Source organism: Helobdella robusta, assembly GCF_000326865.2.
Source record: "Helobdella robusta unplaced genomic scaffold HELROscaffold_26, whole genome shotgun sequence".
NCBI classification, from domain to species: Eukaryota; Metazoa; Annelida; class Clitellata; order Rhynchobdellida; family Glossiphoniidae; genus Helobdella; species Helobdella robusta.
In genome coordinates, this window is record NW_008704349.1 from 210,113 (window position 1) to 229,978 (window position 19,866).

General features: G+C 34.6%; 5 protein-coding genes across 5 annotated transcripts; 1 reads left to right on the plus strand and 4 right to left on the minus strand.

The window, feature by feature from the left end:
- Positions 1 to 1,475: 1,475 nt before the first annotated feature.
- HELRODRAFT_79878 (hypothetical protein) lies at positions 1,476 to 3,270 on the minus strand (the record flags this gene model as incomplete). The annotated part of the gene is made up of 6 exons (XM_009019844.1): positions 1,476 to 1,603; positions 1,752 to 1,899; positions 2,048 to 2,158; positions 2,417 to 2,472; positions 2,777 to 3,023; positions 3,157 to 3,270. Coding segments are annotated over 6 exons (804 nt in total), but the record flags the coding sequence as incomplete, so codon positions are not given.
- A 2,541-nt stretch (positions 3,271 to 5,811) lies between these two features.
- On the plus strand, positions 5,812 to 6,500 carry HELRODRAFT_173235 (hypothetical protein; the record flags this gene model as incomplete). Its single annotated transcript, XM_009019845.1, has 2 exons — positions 5,812 to 5,891; positions 6,206 to 6,500. The coding sequence occupies 2 exons, from the start codon at positions 5,812 to 5,814 to the stop codon at positions 6,498 to 6,500; spliced, it is 375 nt and encodes a 124-aa protein (XP_009018093.1).
- A 2,572-nt stretch (positions 6,501 to 9,072) lies between these two features.
- HELRODRAFT_173236 (hypothetical protein) lies at positions 9,073 to 9,922 on the minus strand (the record flags this gene model as incomplete). The annotated part of the gene is made up of 4 exons (XM_009019846.1): positions 9,073 to 9,165; positions 9,347 to 9,466; positions 9,619 to 9,755; positions 9,877 to 9,922. The coding sequence occupies 4 exons, from the start codon at positions 9,920 to 9,922 to the stop codon at positions 9,073 to 9,075; spliced, it is 396 nt and encodes a 131-aa protein (XP_009018094.1).
- Positions 9,923 to 14,718: 4,796 nt separating this feature from the next.
- On the minus strand, positions 14,719 to 14,967 carry HELRODRAFT_80107 (hypothetical protein; the record flags this gene model as incomplete). Its single annotated transcript, XM_009019847.1, has 1 exon — positions 14,719 to 14,967. A coding segment is annotated over one exon (249 nt), but the record flags the coding sequence as incomplete, so codon positions are not given.
- Positions 14,968 to 15,511: 544 nt separating this feature from the next.
- HELRODRAFT_191861 (hypothetical protein) lies at positions 15,512 to 17,670 on the minus strand. The gene is made up of 5 exons (XM_009019848.1): positions 17,276 to 17,670; positions 16,726 to 17,166; positions 16,512 to 16,615; positions 16,112 to 16,451; positions 15,512 to 16,027 (listed from the first exon to the last, which is right to left on the minus strand). The coding sequence occupies exons 1-5, from the start codon at positions 17,429 to 17,431 to the stop codon at positions 15,773 to 15,775; spliced, it is 1,296 nt and encodes a 431-aa protein (XP_009018096.1). The 5' UTR covers positions 17,432 to 17,670; the 3' UTR covers positions 15,512 to 15,772.
- Between the last annotated feature and the right edge of the window lie 2,196 nt (positions 17,671 to 19,866).

The window sequence follows — 19,866 nt, forward strand, 5'->3', positions numbered from 1 at the left end:
GGTTAAAATTGTTGCAGACGTATTTGTCATCGGCGGTGTTGTTGTATTATTTACAAGTGGCAATTCTCGTTCATCATCTTCGTCGTCATCATCATCATCATCAACGACAATACCATCACCACCATCAATACTCACCAGACAATCAACATAGAGCTGCTGAAAACCATCATCGTCGTCGTCATCATCCTTCCTGTCAACAGTCCCTCCGCTAAATACATTCATGACACGACGTTCGCTACAAACATCCTCATCATCATCCTCATCCTCATCATCATTATTATTATTGTTGTTGTTGTTTTTATTGTCACCATCACCATCCAGATCATCATCAGCACCAGCCCGAGAACAAGATGAAGTAGACAGAGGTATCAACTGTTCGTTCTCAACGGGTGTGGCAACCTCAAAGATAGGGCTCGGCTGTGGTCTGCCCCCCACCATTCCAACCCTCCCATAAACGCCACAACCACCACCACTACTACTACTACTACTACTAACTCCACTACTATTACTACAAATACTACCGCTGTAGTTACTGCTACTGCTGTTACTACTACTACTGCTACTGCAGCTGCTACTTCGACTGTTGCTGTTGCTAATTTCGGCGTTGTAGGTTGAAAGGAGGTCAAGACTGGTGAGGGACATGCCGGCAGCATCGTCATCCTTCCCCCCACAGTCAAGAGTAGAAGTATTAGAAGCCGTAGTAGAGACTGGAGTGATGGTCTTAAAAGTGAAGTTCATATTGATGTTAGTGAGACATGAATCGTTATCATTTTCGTTACTACTTTTAATATTATCGTCGGAAGAATCATTTTTATCTGCAGTAATTGTTGGTGTGGAGGGGTGAGGTGAGCTAAAGTGAGTGACACTCCTTCTGCTGTGCGTCGTTGTAGCGTCACCAACATCAGCTTCTCTTTTGTCATTGAAGTTGACGACTGCCCTGAGGAGGCTGTTCACTGTCGGTAGTTGGAGGGATAGCGTTGGTGCAGGTTTTAAAGAAAATTTGTTGCTGGATGGAAAGTTTTTTATGCTCGTTTTGCTTCTGTTGATGTTAGCAATAGTGAGGTTGTTGCTCTTGTTTAAAGATTCGCCACCGACATCATCTCGGCACCCAGTCGTCCTGCAATCCTTCATGGATCTCTCCTCATCACAAACGGAAGTGCACGCTTCTACACATTCATCACGCACTTCCGGTCGTTTCAAGATTTTTTTCTCGTATTCGAGCAGCTGACCGAGGAAGTTGAAGTTTGGAGAGATGGTCGGTCGTTTATCCTTTATATACCTGCATGGATGGATGCATGAATGCATACGTGCATGGATGGATGCATGAATGTATGAATGGCTGGGTTGTTAACAGAAATCAAAAATGACATCGCCATACCAATGACGGCTTTAAAATATATAGCCAACGTCATTAACGATATTCATGCTCCATTCAAAGCAGGCAAGCAAGCACACAGCAAGCAAGCAAGCAGATCCTACTTGTAGGCACCGTCGACAGAAAGGCCCAGGTGATTCATGAGGTAGGCGATGGCCAGGGATGGCGATCGTGAGATGCCAGCCAGGCAGTGCACCAGCACGCATTCATTCGTCTCTCGTACTTTATCTGCTATGCCAATGGATTAGGGATTAGGCATGTGGGGAAGTTATAATGCACAAAAATAGTGATGTGTTGGTGCCACGTTAGTTTGAATGACTTGAACAATAGACGACGAGGAAACAAATGACAGAATGAATGAAAGTGAATTGCTCACCGATGAACTGGAAAGCAGCAGGAAGATGGGGTAGGAGGGACTCGTAGTGGCTGTCCCTGATGGGAATCCTCAAAAAATGGCCCTCCCCAAGAAAGGGCGGCCTGTCACCGTCCAAACTTACGTTCAACACGTAGGAAATCCCATTTTGCTGGTTAGGTAGTTTAGTGCATTGCATGAAACCGATGATTTACAACTCAGTGAAAAATTTAAAAGTTAGAGTTAGAGGGAAAATGAAAAATTGAAAACATTATATGGTAAAATATTATACTAATTAATTCATAGCAATGTTTTATTACTGTCATAATTTCTTGGGACATGGCATCTTGCTGAGATCCTAAAAACAAAAACGGTAAAACGCGAGTAGGTCCTGAAACTGAAACTGATATGCATGGCTGGGATATTGAGAGCTTGCATTTGGGTTTAGACAACAACGACGATGATGATGATGATGACATGGTGGGACAAAAAGATGATGATGATGATGATGAAGGAAACGACGACGATGATGATGACATGAAGGATGGAAGAAGAAGGGAGGATGACGGTAGCGAGGAGGAAAAGGTGAATGAATGAGGCAGTGAGAGGTTTGCTGATGTGAATGAAGATGAGGAGGAAGAAGATGATGGAGGCGATGATGACGATGACGACGATGGAAATGACGTCACGTCCTTCTCTCCGTAACACAGAGATGGGTAGAGGGATTGAAATTCTATGAAGCCACCTGATGAAATGAACAATTTTGAAACTCTACACATTTCGTTTAGGGGGAAATAAACTCAGCCTTTCCATATTTAGTCATGATATTTTTTTAATTGTAAAACTTGCCACTCTAGGCTCCAGTCATTTTAGCATAATGGCAAATTATATGTATGGCTTTGCATTTTCATCTAACTATAATCATAATACATACATACACACATACATGCATACACACACACATACACACATACACACATACACACATACATACATACATACATACATACATGTACAGATCATATGTAGTTGCAATCAATTGCACACACCTCTCAAAAAGAAAACATTTTTAAAGGCAGAGAGAGATTTTGTGATGAGTACATGGAGGAAGCAGTTATTGTTAAGTAGGTCAGGGCATGTACTGCACTGATCATAGATGATGACATCGTTAATTGGGTCAATTTGAATGTCAAGGACGTCATCCGCATTTTTGTTATTGTTGTCATCAATGCCAATAAGGGTGTTAAAGTTGCTGTAGTTGTTTGAGCTCTGCCTGAGTAGGTCTCGGACTGACAACTGTGCAGGTGGGCAGAAAAATTTTGTTGAGTGTTATTTTTGAGTGATATTTTTTAAATAGTTTTAATGAAAACAAGTGAATGAGCAAATAAAGCAATAGTAAGTGAATGCGTGCAACGAAGCAATGAAAAACTGCAACTTCATCATTCAAGAGTCTCCTTTTAATCATTTTCGAAGAAGCTACGTTCATGGAAGACTGGATGTGATTGGTCGAATACTCCAGGAATGATCTACTGTCCACCAACAGCTTGGACTAATTATAATAATAAATTAATGTAATTATTAGTACAAAATAATTGGACAGGATTCAAATTGAATAAACTGTTCACTATACTTTAATTAAAGTAAAAGTATTAACCAACGGTATAAAACAAACTCAATTACACACACATATATATATGTATTATATATTGATACAGTGACCTACCTGATCAGCAGAGCATTCTGTAATGATAGTAGCTAAGTCATGGCATGATATGATGTGCCAGCTTGAGTCTGTCTTCTCCATCCTCACACAAAGAATGTTGTTGTGTTAAAATTCTGAAAATGATTTAATTTAGTTTAGCAGAGAAATATTGGAAAGTAATTAATCAAAACGATAATTGCTTAGTTAAATATTTTTTTAAATAATCAATAAAATAAATATATGATCATTACATATCTTTTAATGAAAGAGTTGACAATTGTGTGTTTCACTGACTAACCTTAGCAAATTATGAATGTAATGAACAAACTAGATTAGGATTTTTGTTTTTTTTTGAGATTTGTATATGTTCTTATACACATTACATAAGCATTGTTAATATTAATGATGGATAATTGACATAATAATCTTCAGATATCAAGTTTAGATTTTACATGACCAGGTTGAAAAGAGAAGATACTTTATTAACTTGATGTTTTTAACTCTTATAACTACCTAAAACATTCTAAGATATGATATGATTTATTCATATTTTTTAGTAGTTACTGTTCAAAACTTAACTATGATTATGATATGATATGATATGATATGATGATGATCTATCCATGATGACTTGTTAAATTTCAAGTATGGTTTCCAACCAGCAGTTTAATGGGATTGTGGCATTTTTTCTAATTAAAAAATAAAACAAACTATACAAAATTATACTCTCTTTTATGTTATGTTAATGTATAACAAATATTTAAAAAATAGCATATAACTGTTGTTAAAATTATATATGGTATATTATATATGCTGAATTGAACACAACATACCTATCAAGATAAATTTTAACAATACATTTCTAAACAAGAAATTAAATATTTTCATCTTCTCTGAATGCACAATTCCTTCAAAGGTTAATGAATTTGATAAATTGATTTCCTCTAACTTTTAAAAACTAATAAAATAAAAATATTTGTTGTTAAAATTCCATTATCACCAGGAATCTAAAAATAGAGGATGAGTCATTACATTTTCTAAATGCATGTGTGCTTGTTATGATGAGTGAGCATTTCTAGCATCTACATATTCTATATGTGAAAAGCATGTAAGTAAAGTATGTCTGTGTGCCTCTAGCCTATATATGGCATGTATTCTCATTTATATTGTATGTGCATGCTATATGTATATATTTACATTATAAAACGTATGCATATCTATCCATATATATATATATATATATATATATATATATATATATATATATATATATACACATAAATCACAGGTTAACCTAAGCTTATATTTTATATTCAATGTTACATGTAATTGGAGTTTTTTTAGTGTAATGTTAAGATCTTTAGACATCATGTAAAAAATACTAAAATGCATGCGCTTTGGTGGCTTTGGTGTTTCCTTTTAAATTTGTGAACATTTTGTTCGTGCATGAAAGTAATCATGTAAATGAGCGTTGGTTTAATTTTATTTTTCTGGAAATATGGCATGAATTCAGTTTGATTGATTGGGGGTCATGGTCCTATTGATAATCATGCTATGCTATGCCTTTCTAGTTTCTACAATAATGTGGCTTGCTTATTGTTCTAGACGTCCCAACGCTCATTTAGAGATCAAATTTTAAATTTTTCAAAGCAAAAAAGCAACTAACCTACCAATTTCTGCTAATTTAGTAACCGTTTCGTCCACTTTTCAACGCCATTCGTTGCTACCGATATGGCGGAGACAGTGAAGTCTGCACATTCCCCTCACCACGTGACACGCCAAACAATAACTGAGTCAAGTAAGCAGCCATTTTGAATTGGGTCATTTTTTTCAGGTTTAATAGACATTTCCTGCTGTTGTCGCTAGTTTTTTTATTTCTTTGTTAATTTTTCACTTTCAGGTGTTTCATATTGAATAATCTTTTTCAAGGAAACACTTCTGATGTCTGTTTTAGTTGGCTTCTCGCAAACTTAGTGCATCTCTCAAGCAAGATAGTTCTTTTCATTTTCATTGTAGGCGCTTTACTTTTTTTCTGTAAATTTAAAAATTTTTTTTTTTTAAATAAATTTTTTCTGGGAATGAGAGAAGAGTCTATTGAGTCATGTTCAATTGAAAGTTTAATTTTGTTAATTATTTGAAAAAATTTTGAGAAGATATTGATATAAATAATTTAATAATATAATTATTATAATACAATTTTAATATAATTGACAGATTTGAATAAAAGAATAGTAAAATACATCAAGTCACTTCTCATATAGAACTGGTATCAGAAAATTCAAGCCAGACAAGAAATGAAGACAAAACGGTCAAATAATATTATTAATAACACTAGTGACCTTGTATTACAATTACATCAACAAAGCCTTTTGCAATTTCAAAATGGCTTTCATCACGATGCCCATCTTAATAACAAGCAACTTAGAAGTAGAAGGTGCAATGAAGCAAGGTGTCCAGAGCAGGTTGATCTCATTAATAATACAACTGCACCATTGAAAACATTCGAGGCTAGTCCTTCAAAAGCTGTGCAACAATCTAATCCAGGAGAAAATAATTCAATGTTAATGAGATCACCCACTAACACACAACGACAACGCTGTTGCAATTTGTACGAAATCAATAGCCAGCAATACTGTTATAATAGACAACAACTTATCCAACAAAATTATTTGCAGCAAATTATCTTACATCAAAAACAACAACAGCTTCTGCAAACACTTGAGAAACAGCATATGAATAAACATAAACATCTTTTCAACACTTCACCACCTTATAGCTGCAAACAAAATGATTGTTCCGCTTTTCATTCAATATCAACTTCTTCCCATCCATCCTCTAATTCATCTAACGAAGACAGATGCTGCTCAAATAAGAGCAGCAGTGATGGAAGCACATGTGAGTCGGCAAAACTGAACTGTTATGCTGGAGCAAAATTTGGTGATGCCCCAGAACCAGTCATGTTGCCTTTGCCACCGAAACACTGGTTGAAATGTAGATCTTCCAATTCATCGTCTTTGAAACCATGCGATGACCTTTCGTTACAATTGAAGGTCATCCTTCAGGTAGCATGAAGGTCATCCTTCAGGTAGCATGATGTCAGTTAGGATGCTACGACGTCTTGAGAGTTGTTCACTGGGGGCCAGTCTCTCTCACTCATTCACCGTCCATTGATCAATCAATCCATTCCATTCAATTTACATTTTACGACCTATTCAGTGTTATTACAGCAGCAGCAACCAACTTGAGAATAAAATGATATGATGAATGATAATAGAAACAAAGGAAGTAAATACTTTGTTGAAGAAGTTCTCTGACCCTGGCTCATTTCTTTATTGTTATCATTTAATTTTTAAATATTTAATTTTTGTTGTCTTTCATAAATATATCATGATCGTTTGTTACGTTGTCAACTGTATTAATCTTGTTTTTTGTTCTCCTTGCACTAGTTTTATTGTTTGTATTGAAGATTGTATGTTATAATTTCTTGAAGTTGTTAGTTAATCCATCAAATATTTATGAATATTTCAACTCGCTCCTCATATGACACTGTTGGTATTCATAAAAGATTGTATATTTATATATTTTTTGTAAGACATCTTGTGTTTTAGTAATTTTTTTTCGATTTTGTAACATTGACAATTTTTTTCTTTTGTGCCATCTGCACAATTATTGTTTCTTATGTGAATTCGCAAAAGCAGACATCATTTATAAATGATTAACCTAGTATATGAAGGGTTGAAAATACACAATTTTTTCTGTAGTACAAATTTGTGCGCATATATGCGCGTACTCATATCACCTCTAAATCTGTTGTTGCTGGTGTGGTGCCAATGGAAATACGTGATGCTGTTGATGCCCGGAATGAGATTTTAAAAAAATTCTGGCCCGTAACTTGTCTTGTTTTAATATCTCGTTGCGAGCCTAAAGTGGATCGACCGTACACAAGACAATCTTTTACTTGCTCATATTAATATTTTCCAAGATCCGGGTGCAGTGGTAACCGGAACGGCTTTCAACGCGGCGAATTTTTTTTATAGGAAAATACAGTAAATAAAATTAATTTTATAATAGCTAAACGAAGAATTATATTAATCGTGCACAGCCATAAGTCACAATAATTTAATCAAACTGATAAGTAATAATATTATAAAAAGTGGAGTTATAACAAATTGAACTTGAGAGATACAACAGCATAATAAAAGTGAAAACGTAATGAAACGCAGCATGTATAATAACGTAACTGAAGTAGGCTGGTGCGCAATGCAAAGCCTACAAAATCCCATTAAAATTATTGTGAAGACATTGAAGTGGTCGGTGCATCTTGATCTTGATCGCCATAATAATCCACAACACCTCCATTGTCATCATCTTGCAATGTGTCAACTTGAGTAGCTTCATTGCAAACATTGAATTACATCAACAATCAATTTGTTTGCGGGGACATAATTTGTTGATGTAATGAAAGAATTTTCAAATAATATTGCAATGCTGGTATGGGATTTGATGAAATAAATTGTTATTGCTAACTAAACCACTAAACGCAATAGAAAATTCAAAGTTAATTGATCAAACGACGAATGATAAATAAATAAATAAACAATATTTAAGACGATGATCTGAAAGAAATGCAGAAAAAAAAACTAAAGCTGCTGAAATATTTTTGTGACAAATGTGACAAAAATTGATCAACATGTAACGAGAAAGAAGCAACTTTCATTAATTTGAATTATGTAGGTATGCATTAGAAGTACAATACAGAAGTACAATACATTTAAATATTTAAATCGACTTAACTTAGTTTTATACCAGTAATTTTAGATTAATATGAAATGTGAATTAACTGGTGAAACCTTATATGAATTAATTTTTAAATTCCTTGGCAATAAAAGCACTACATGACATCGTAATACAAATGGCTGACTCAATGTAGGAACCATAATATGAATGCAATTAATGAACAAAATTAATGAAAATTAACAAAGGAGAATGCTCAGAAGACATACTAAAATAAGTTTGTTCACCACATTCATCACAACCGCCATTAAGAAAGATGTCTGTGAGAAGTGATGGGGAAGCAAATAATAAAATTCAACTAATTCCTTTAGACAAGAACATGAAAACTTACTAATGAAATATGAATGAACAAGATTAATAGTTAAACTAGACAACAATGGATAATTAAAAGTTGAATACATAATTAACATGACAAACTATGGAGAACAATTTGAACAGGATTGCGAAGATGTACACACATATTTCTATATATATATATATATATATGTATATATATATATATATATATATATATATATATATATATATATATATATGTGCACTTTCACATAAACTCAAATTTATAAAAAGTTATTCATCCTATATATACATTCAATTATTGTCAAATAATTTTTTTTTTTGAGATATTGAAACAAACTGACAACATTAAAATCCAGAAAAATTTTCAAATAAAAAAAAACATAATTTAAAAAAAATTAAACCCTTATGCATACACTTATATATATACATACATGTAAGTGTATTCTTAGGTATACATATAAAAGTATTAATTTTAAACATTATATCCCATGTGAGAGTGCATGTACTTGATGTAATCTGTTGATAGATAGCTATATAGAGATAGATGGGCTAGTTACGTCTCGTCCTGTAAATTATGTAGGCAGCGACAGCTATTCCAGCTGCAAGGATGGGTAATCCGATTCGCAGTGCCTTGCCTATTTTCTGATGAGCAAGAGGTATATCAAATGAACCATTCACAAATAGACTGGACAATGGACATATTTCATCGACAATTCATACAAAGATGAATGCATTGAACTGATAATGGACAGCGGATGAACAATAAAACAGCAAGATGAATGGATCAGACACAGTGAATATACAATGCAAAAGTACAAAATACCTCTGCTCTAGGAGACATTTCTTCTTTCCTTTCGATAACTAATTTCACCTCGTTGCCAGCATCCAAGAATGTTTGAACCGCAAATGAGTGGTTGACTTTTTCCAAGTTTACAGAATTCAACTAAATTTGATGAAAATTAATCCTTTAACTTTTAGCAAACAACAACAAAAACTATTACATAGCCATTACTAGTTTGAATCATTAAAAAATTAAAAAAAGACAATCTTTGGTTAAAAACAAGAAAAACTAACGACAGAATGCAAGCTGCCAACCTCAATGATACGATCACCAACTTGAAGTGTGCCATCTTCATCAGCAGCTCCACCTTTTTTAATCTTCGAAACAAATATTCCACAGTCCCCTAACTGATTAGGCATGTCGCTACCTCCAATTATGTTGAAACCTAAGCCTGAAAGGGGAGAATAAGTTAATTCAACCTGTCAGTTAATAAATTAATTATCAAGTTATCAAACACACTCAACAAACAAATGTACTTCATCAATAAAAATAAGAGTGAGACACAAAAATACCTTTGCTGCCTCTTTTGAGATTTAAAATTATTCTTTTGTCCGCCATCTTATCTTCTTCACAAGTTTAATAAAAAATATATAATTTAACAGTTAGTATTTTTTATGTTATTTATGATAGTGTAAAAGTGTAAAGTAAATGTAAGTAAAAGACGCTAATCAAGCTTAATTAAATTAAATTAAGTTAAAGTTTTTTAAAACAAACACCAAAACGCCACTGACTGAAAGTGTTGAAAAAACCTGACACAAATTAATTAGAATTAATGCCGATAACAAAATCATTTAAAAAAGTTAGACCGACCTTTTTCGAAAGATTCAAAAGTTTCAAAACGGTTACAAAAATATAAAAAACGGTTTTTAACTGATAAACGTAGCAGGAAAAATATAATATAACACAATACCTGTCGTAACTAAAAAATTATTGGATTGTATTATCGCCCTCAGTCGAAACGTCCTTTAGGTCGGTGATGTGCGCGTTAACTCTTGAAATAGCGAAATGAGCTGCTAAGGACTAACAGCACAGAAGAATAAGACAGCCGGAGCTGAACAAACCCGAATCTCGTGATGGTTAAGGCTTCTATTCTAATTGACGAGGCATGAACCACTCCGCCATTCGCATGGATGCATTCGGCAACAAAAGCAAATAAATTCTACAATAAATCAACCAAATGATTGTAGAATGAAAATGTTAGAATTAAATATGAACTGATCGAGCAAAACTAATGAAGTATTAGAACTGCATAAGACTGATGATGATTATACTTATTGTAAGCCAAAATATCAATAAAAAAATATAATTCTAATAGTAAGTAACTGCACAACTGCAAATAGGGCACCATTATGGTATTTGAAATTTAAAATAAAATTTATTACACAAAATTTTGTTAAAAATTTTAGAAAAAATGGGATAAAACAAAAAATAAACTATAAAAAATGTCACAATTACAAAGTGGATGAACAATTATGTTGTGAAAAATAAATAAAACTGAATTGTATAAATGAGTAGACCTAAAAAAATTCTGTTTTAAGACTGTAAAATGTATGCCAGGCTATTTATGAAAGAAATGAAACACTTGAAAAACGTTATAGAGAGAAGTACGCATTGAATTTAATGGAATAAAATTAAAATTATTAAAAAATGCTCAAAAAATCAATGAAGCATTCAAATCAAAAACACATAACTCCAGCCCACTGTCCTCATCATCACCATCATCATCCTTCTTCTTCTTATCAACATTACAAATGAAGAACTTACATCAAACAGATGAACAACGAATAATATGTAGTAAGGCACTGTAGAACAATACATGAACCATCATGGTGATTCATAAGAGACAGGAGTACAAGGTGATGGCGCTTATAATGGTAGACTATCTCCAGAGAGTTCAATTGATGGGTGAAACTGCATGAAACAACATTAAGCAACATCTCACATTATCTGAAATCTAAAAACTAAAGAATATAAATTGAATAGAGGCTGTTAATAACATAACATAACACCAACAATAATCATATCAAATCACATTTTATCAGATATTTATATACATAACGTATAATGGATATTTTAATATATAAATATATTATATATATGTATATTTGTGTGTATGTATGTGATTTATATGTTAACATTACCTTACATTAATTAAATCTCCCCGATCAATTATGATTAAACTAAATTAAAGCTGCTCATTGAGAAAGCAACTCAGTGAAGGGTAAATTTATACAATTCTTAAAAAATACATTAAGTATAGTGAACAATAAGGATTAAAACTTATATACAAAAGCAGGGTGTGATAAAATAATATAAATCAAACTTGACATATGAACAAATTCACATTCCATTTGTCTAAAATTTGAATAAAAAAAAAACATCAGAACGAAATAAAATATTAAATAGACAGCGGTAAGTCGTAAATGTAAACATTTCTACAATTACTATCATTACGATCCTCATCACTATCACCAAGTTATGATGAAATCATTATTTAATCACAGAGCAGACAAAAATATTGTACAATATGACGCACGTGTACTGTCGATTCATTGTAATACGCACCATCACTTATAACTGTACAATTATTAATTAATTAATACACGAGTAAGAAATAAAACATCAATCCTTTCAAATGAAAGAGCGCTGAAAGTAGACAACAACGAAATGAGAAATTACGCTGTCTACCATTCCAACAAACTACTCGTTCATTCATTCATTCGTTCGTTCGTTCGTTCATACATTGTCATATTCATTCATTCAATCGTTCGTTTATTCGACCAAGGCACTGGTGATGTTCATTGAAATTAGTTTTTTAAAATTATTAAGTCAAAATTATAAGCTGACTTAATATAAATACAAATACTTCATAATGTAAAATAAATAAGGTACACAACAACGAACCAAACATTATATAAATAGCATGCAACACGCACGCACACACGCACGTACACACACACACACACGTAGGTACATAAACTTCCAGCTTCCTTCACATATTCAAGCATGAATGTACGGTACATCAACTTCTTCAGGCATGCATGGAAGTGCAGCGTGCTGAACATTTAAGTAGACAGCTGCGAGTGTGTACTGCATCTCTACATCAGTCAAAATAAAAACGAAAGATTCAATGATAAAAAGGCAAATGAATAAAAGAATTACTGATTGATCGATTGAATGAACGAACTAACGGATGAATGAATTAATTAACAAGTGACTGAATGCTGCATTAAATTTTCTATGTTTGATCGTCATCTATATTCACAGCTCACTTAATAAAAATGTCATTAATAAAAAAAAACAAAGCCGAATTTTAGAATGAGCTTATACTTTGAAGAATGACATTTTCAATGGAGATAGTGAAGGTAACTATTATAGACATGTTAAGAAAGTTATGAGGACGAACGTGTAAACAACGAAGAAAATGAACAAATGAAATGTGATGAATAAGAGCAAAATAACATGAAAACGAAATAAATTCATGGAGAAAATATTGCAGGTGAACATACAAAGGCAAACCCGACACACAAAAAAAGAGTACAACTAAAAAAATACTCGACAACAAAGGCAAAAAAAAACGAAATTACTCTAAACAGATATCTGGTAATTAAATTATTAACAAGCAAACAAAATCATGTTAAAAAATAAACTTAAATTAAAACAAGTGTAAAGTGACAGAATGATAATCACATACATACCAAAATTACATGCACATAAACTCAAACACAAACAAACACAAACACACAGAGAGAATTCAGATCTCTAAGTTATGAATCCTGGTAGAGTTGAGTTGCAATGATGTCACTCGTTGACACAGTTTGACATGCAACATTTGTGAACGTCTTCTGTTTCGGTTTGCCCACTTGAGTCACATTGCCATCAGAAGGGTTGCTGCCCTTACAAACTAAGAAATTTTCTCCGAAATCTGATGCGAAACGCAAATCCGAAAGAGCTGACGCTGACATCTGATAATTTTCTGGCACAACTGTCACTGAGGCTTTTTTGTTCTTCTCCTCATCCTGTCGAAAATTCCAAATAGGCACTGCCCCCGCCCCACTAAGACCTGCATCAATGTAGACCGATGTCTCCTGGGCTGGTGGGCGTTTGTCTCTCAGAGGTAGAAATTCATTGACCTCTTCTTCAATGCTTCCAATGCTACCAGAGTGATCAAGATTTGATTGATCTGTACCATCCTGAAGCCCACTTGTTGTCACTGGTTCCTGTTCATTTTCCTTCCACACTCTCGTTGCCTTCCATTTTGCTCTACTGGTCTTGTGAGCAAGAACAGAATTGAAGCAGAGAGTTTCACCAATTTGGAAATATTTTTGAAGGTCTTCCATGGGTCTCTGCATGATAGAACGATCAAAGAAAACATGTTCATGTTCTCCCAAATCAATAATTCCCCAGAGTTTCGCAACGTGAAATATTTTTCCTTTCCCACTGTTGGTGGTGCCTCGATTGACAGAGTATCCAGATGATGCCGATGGCAGCTGCTGAGAGTTCAGTTGGGATAAATTAGTAGTTGGCAAAGGTTTGTTATTTGTGATAACAACACTCAACTTAGCATTCTTCACCAACTCAACGCTGGCATCTTCTGGAGTTGATTGACTGATGATGAAAATTCCAGGAAATCTCTTCAGAAATTCCTCCATTTCATTTTTTGTACTACCTGCAGTTGTTCTGATGATAACATCTCCAACTACACAACCGAGAAGGGCCTGGATCTTCATGGAGCCTCGTTTCTCAAGAGTTTCTTTTAAAAACATCACCGACTTATACTCATTAGCAGTCATTGTTATTTGAGAAATTGCACTTTTCTGTTGGGGATTATTGAACTGGAAAGCTCCTCTATCCCCCTGATACAACTGACTTTTGTCCCCAAATGAATGAGATCTAGGTATAGGCACACTGTTACTGCTTGGCTTAAAGCGCCTCTGAGCTGGTGGAGTTTTGGGTGGCAAAAGATTTTGTTCTGGAAGATCGAAAGTTATTTTCCTTTGAACTCCAGGGGTTGTTGGAGTTGTTGGAGGTGGTGCCAATCCATCTCTTAAAGCAACCATATCACCTTGCACTTCAAAAATGTGAACATGTCTCAAAAGCCACTTTTTAAACTCTAGTTGAGGTCCTACAACATTCCTTATTTCATGAGTAGTTTGAGACAAGTGACCCGCTAAACTTTTAACAGGAACCCACTTTTCTTCACGTTTGTACATCTGGTTTTGAAAGAACTGAACAGCTTCCATTTCAACAGAAACATCAGGTAAGCTTCTTCTAGATGGCAAAGACGAAACAGTTGTGCCACTATCCTGACTGACTGAATCATCATCATCACGCCCATCACACAATGAAACCATATTACCCTTTATGGTAAACAGTGATGGGTATTTCTGGAGAAACGACTTTAATCCAGATTCATTGCCCCCGGCAGCTGTTCTCATCTCAGGAGTGAAATTGTTGCTACCAAATCTGCCAGCCAGCTGGGAGATCGTCAAGTGACCTGAACTATTCATCAAAACTTCCAAAAAGTATAACATGGCCTTGTGGCTTGGTTCGTCAGACATGATAACTATCGCAAATACTAAAACTTCCCTCAATGAATTTAATCAACAATTTTAAACAACGCAAGTATTATTATAAGTGAATATAACAAACAAGCGTGTTCTCAATTTTTTTGACTTTTTTAATATCAGATCTGTGAAAAAGCGAAATACAAGGTTGTCTCTGCTTCGTACAATCGAAAATTTGCCGAAGAAAGTTTACCAGTTCGACTGAAGTGATTGCAAACAACGGTGCCACAGTTTCCTACTTTAAATCTGAAATGAAAAAATACAAAAATGAAAAATCAGACGTCAAATTGTCTGGATCGCCATTTCAAGTTTGTTTGACAAAAGCGCAATTAAAAATTTAAAAAAATTGCAAATATCTCAAAGTAAATTACTTTTAAACGAAAAATTTAAAATTACCTGTACAGTTGCTTTTTAATTGAAAGTAAAAACGATCACTTCTTCGTCTACGAAACCAACCTTGCTGCCACCATTTTGCTTTGGATAACCTGTAACCTCAACCTTTTTGCGGTGCTCAATATTTTAGCCTTAAGAACAATCGTATCATTAGCAATTGCCAATAACAGACGCTTACCAAAGGAAACAACATTTCATCGTGTCGTCTTATGAACCCAAAAGAAAAGGTACCATAACAGCAGACAAAATCGCAAGTTTTTCAAATTCAAGAAGTTTCGCATACATCAAATTATGGTGCAAATGCGAAAGCACGATGTTAATTCATAAAAAGTTTAATCGTGCATGTTGCAGAATTTTATGACAGATTCGTCGAAAATTGTTAAATACCAAAAATATATAAATTCATTTTAAAAAACAACAAAAAGCCTCCATCTATTTTTTAGAAATATTAAAATTGATGGGCTTCTTGGTCCTCATCTTCAAATGATGACGACTCTGAAGATGTATGAGCAGGATGATGCGATGCATCTTTAGACAATGCAGTTAACATGAGCTTCTTTTCGCGAGTGAAACCGGCTCTCAACGTAAAAGGATCTATCTTTTCACCAAGGTCGTAACACTGGCAGAACCTAACAGATTTTGAACGCCAGTGACTCTTTATTTTTCTCTTCGCTGTTATCTGAACGCGATTTTCTCTTAAAACCTGGAAAAATATAAATATTTAGAGTATATGACCTTTAAGAGAAATTATACTTAGTTCCAACTGAAGAACATTTTGAAATAAAACCTGAACGACAACATCTTTATTTTCGAAATCGTCTCCGATGTTGAGCGTGAGGTACATTCTTCTTACAAAACCTTCATCTCTGAAGATGGGAACACCGACTTTCACTTCTTTGCACCCAGATGAGGAATTATTTGAATTCGTAGGAGATACTACCTCGTCTGACAAACCTTTTCCTAGGTCATTTTCCGCATTTGTGTGATTTCGATCTAAGTTCGAAGTGTGCATCAAATCCTGCGGCGAGTTGTCAGAGGGCGAGGTGGTTTGGATGATGATCGGCAGATCACAAGGTGGCAGAGGTTTTTTTTGAAGCTGCAAGTCAGTTGTTTGAGGTTGGGGCTTCCTCGATTTCATGGATTTGTTGAATTCGGGAACAAGCAAGCTGTTTTGTTTGGAGACTAACATGGAGTTTATTTTATCAATTCGAATGCGACGTTCGGTTTCATCATCATCTAAGATGGGAGCTTCAATGATCAACTGCTTGTCATTTGTCAGCGTGGCTTCCAGCTTAATTATGGTGGTCGATTGATAAGTTTGAATTTCTTTTTAGCAGCGAAACAAAATAGTACTTAAAAACTTAACAAATTAAATAATATTCATAACAATTCAGAACTAACTTCATTTAAATCGACATTAGAAGAGAGTCTGAACTTTCTACCGAAGAAGTAGATGTAAGGAAATAAACTATTGAAAAAATTTACGCCATCCCCACTATCTTCAGCCGCATCAATTTTGTGGCACTCTTGTTGCTTTTCTGTTTTCCATCTCGAGTTTTTCTTTTTGTTTGATTTTTCATTCTCCTTAGATGGCTGCCCCTCTTCTTTCCTACTTTTCACGCAGGTAGCCTCAATTAAAATTTGGCACTTGGCGGGCCAGGTCGTAACAGTTATCGAAGTCTTATCCATGGCGTTCATATTGAATACAAGTCTGAATCGCTTGGCGAACGTGAACTCCCTCGCAGTTCCATCCTTGGCCACTACAACAATCGGCGCTTCTACGACAAAAGAGCTGAAATCGACAGATTCACTTTGGAAACAACGCCGAGGGCAAGGGTTGAACTGTTGCACGTAAGTTTTAAAATTGTCTAAATAATTAAGAGAAATTTCAATAAATCGAAGCATTCATTTCAATGAATGAATCAATGAACTATTTAATAAACGAAGCAACCTCCATTGGATATTTAACTTCGTTCTTCGTCACTTGGAACCATAAATCCTTCTTCTTCTCAAACAGCTTGTTGCTCCGTTTCTCGTTCCGTTCGTAGATAAAGTCATTCCATTCGGCGAAAGAATATCTGAGTCTCTTCATGGGGACAACAATCATCCCGGGACGCTAAAGATGATGAGGGTAGTACTACAAACGACGTAAGAACAATGAAGTTAATGAAAATAAATCAAATAACGAATAATACAAAACTTCGATTTGAAATCAAAACCGAATTACGAAATGAAAAAGCCGTATTGATTGGTGACAATAACGGAGATTAATATTAATATAGAAATTTAATGCTTTTTCCTTCTCATCTACCGAAGAAATTCTCACATATAAACACATCGGCGTCGTGAAGGAGAGTGCGTCGCATGAATAAAAATAATATTTTCGTTGGGGTCCGTCGGTAGCGTCGCCACAAAACTACAGGATATATATATATATATATATATATATATATAACACATATAAATACATCATATACAGTAAATGTATATACATACGCCATATAAGAACGAAAAGAACGTATAAAAACATATTTGGTCTGTCGGTAAAATACATCCACGAACATCTGGAGAGATTTATAAAACAAATGAATATAAGGCGTCCAGTTGAATAAATAAATAAATAAATATCCATCAACAGCCACACACTTTAAAATATTGCTACATGCCCAATGAATGAATGGATGGTAAGTAATATGAAGTCTGATGGTGATGTCATCTCGCTTTTAATTTGTTAGAAATGTTTTCACAGTATTCATCGAGGACATCTAAGTGGATTGCCATGCATCTGCTAAGCTGCTCTCTGGATTAACATACATCAGTCAGCTAAAATTGCAACCGCAAATAACCCAAACCCATAATTAAAACCGTTAGGACTAACCGCACAGGGCTCTAATTCGCACCACTATATGAATAAATAATAATAAATGTGTATATATATATATATATATATATATATATATATATTAACAAATAACAAACAAATAAAAATAAACATTAACAAACATTACAAAATACATTTTTTTAAATCGTATTAAACTAAGAAATGAAACAAAGTTCAAGTTCGAAAAGTGGAGAAACTCAACCGCAAGTTGAATACCGTCGAAAACCCATTGACTTTTTTTATAAATAATTGTAACCTGCGGTAGCCTCACTCAACCCAACCCAACGTTAACAAATAATGAATGATCATATCATGTACATATACTAATCAGAAAATATATATGCAATTATCTATCTATTTGATGAAAATTAAAAAATTATGAAACTTGAGCAAGAAAAATTTCTTCAGACCAGATGAAATGGTTGGCTCACTAAAGAAGCTGGGTGGTTTATAACTGTGTGTCAGTATAAGTAGCTATCACGAATTCACTAAATACATTAAATGTTAGTTCAATGAAATTATCTATCTATCGAACGAATGAATGAATGAATACCATATTATGTATTATATCATATTATATCTTATCATATTATATTAGAAAACTAGAAACAAACATCTACTGTTACAACTGAACAGCAAGTAGCACACACAGACACGCAAAGGCACGCACACAACACACGATACGACCTAACTGATTGGCGTAACATGAAAAAAAATAAAATCGCGCGGAAGAAATTTGAAGGTAAAAGTCGTAACTACTGAACAGAAGAATATCAATCAGTATAATATAACAAGAAAGTTCATTTATTAGACTGAAGATAAATAATGCAATTGAAACAAAACAAGGAAGATGGAGAAGACGACTACCCATTAAAAATTTTTTTTTTTTACAAATCTCAAATAGAAATCATCATAACCATCCTCCTCCTCCCCATCACCATCATCTTCATCATCATAATCGCAATCAGCAGCTCTTCAAATCGAGTATTTCGAGCATGATGGGTTCAATTTCACGTGGGTTGATGTCCATGAGTACCTTGGCATGCGTCTCGACGAGGGAGTCGAGATCTCGAACTCTGGAGAGCAGTCGGGGAAACATCTCGACGGATCGTTTGAACGTGTACTTGGCTTCTAAATAGTGCTTCAGCAGAACGAGGTACCTGTCCTGGATGTTGGAAATTATTTCAGGGGCGATCACATGAGGGCCGTCTGGGGAGAAGAGGACGAGGACCAGCAAGATGACCAGGAGAGTTGCATCGTTGCCAATTAAAGCCTTCAACGATCTGCAAGCATGTCATCTTTAAATAATTATTTCCGTTCAGCCATCTCTCATAATAGTTAACTTTACACGCAACTATGGAGGACGACACTACAAAATGGAGGGAAACTAAAAAGAGGATGAACACAGAAACAGTCAACTGAATTATCTGAATGACAAACAAAAACGATCAACTGTTCATATGTGCTGGGGGGATGGAAGCAAAAAAGAAATGAAAAACTGTACCCACCTACAATACCTGATGTGATCATCATGCAGGTCAACATATCCAGTGGCGTTCTTGAGGATCTCGGTAGGAATGTCCCCGTTTGGAGTGGCCCAGACGTCCCTGTCGGCATCAAAGAGAGAGACGGGTCGAAGAAGGAGCAGGTGGAACCAACAG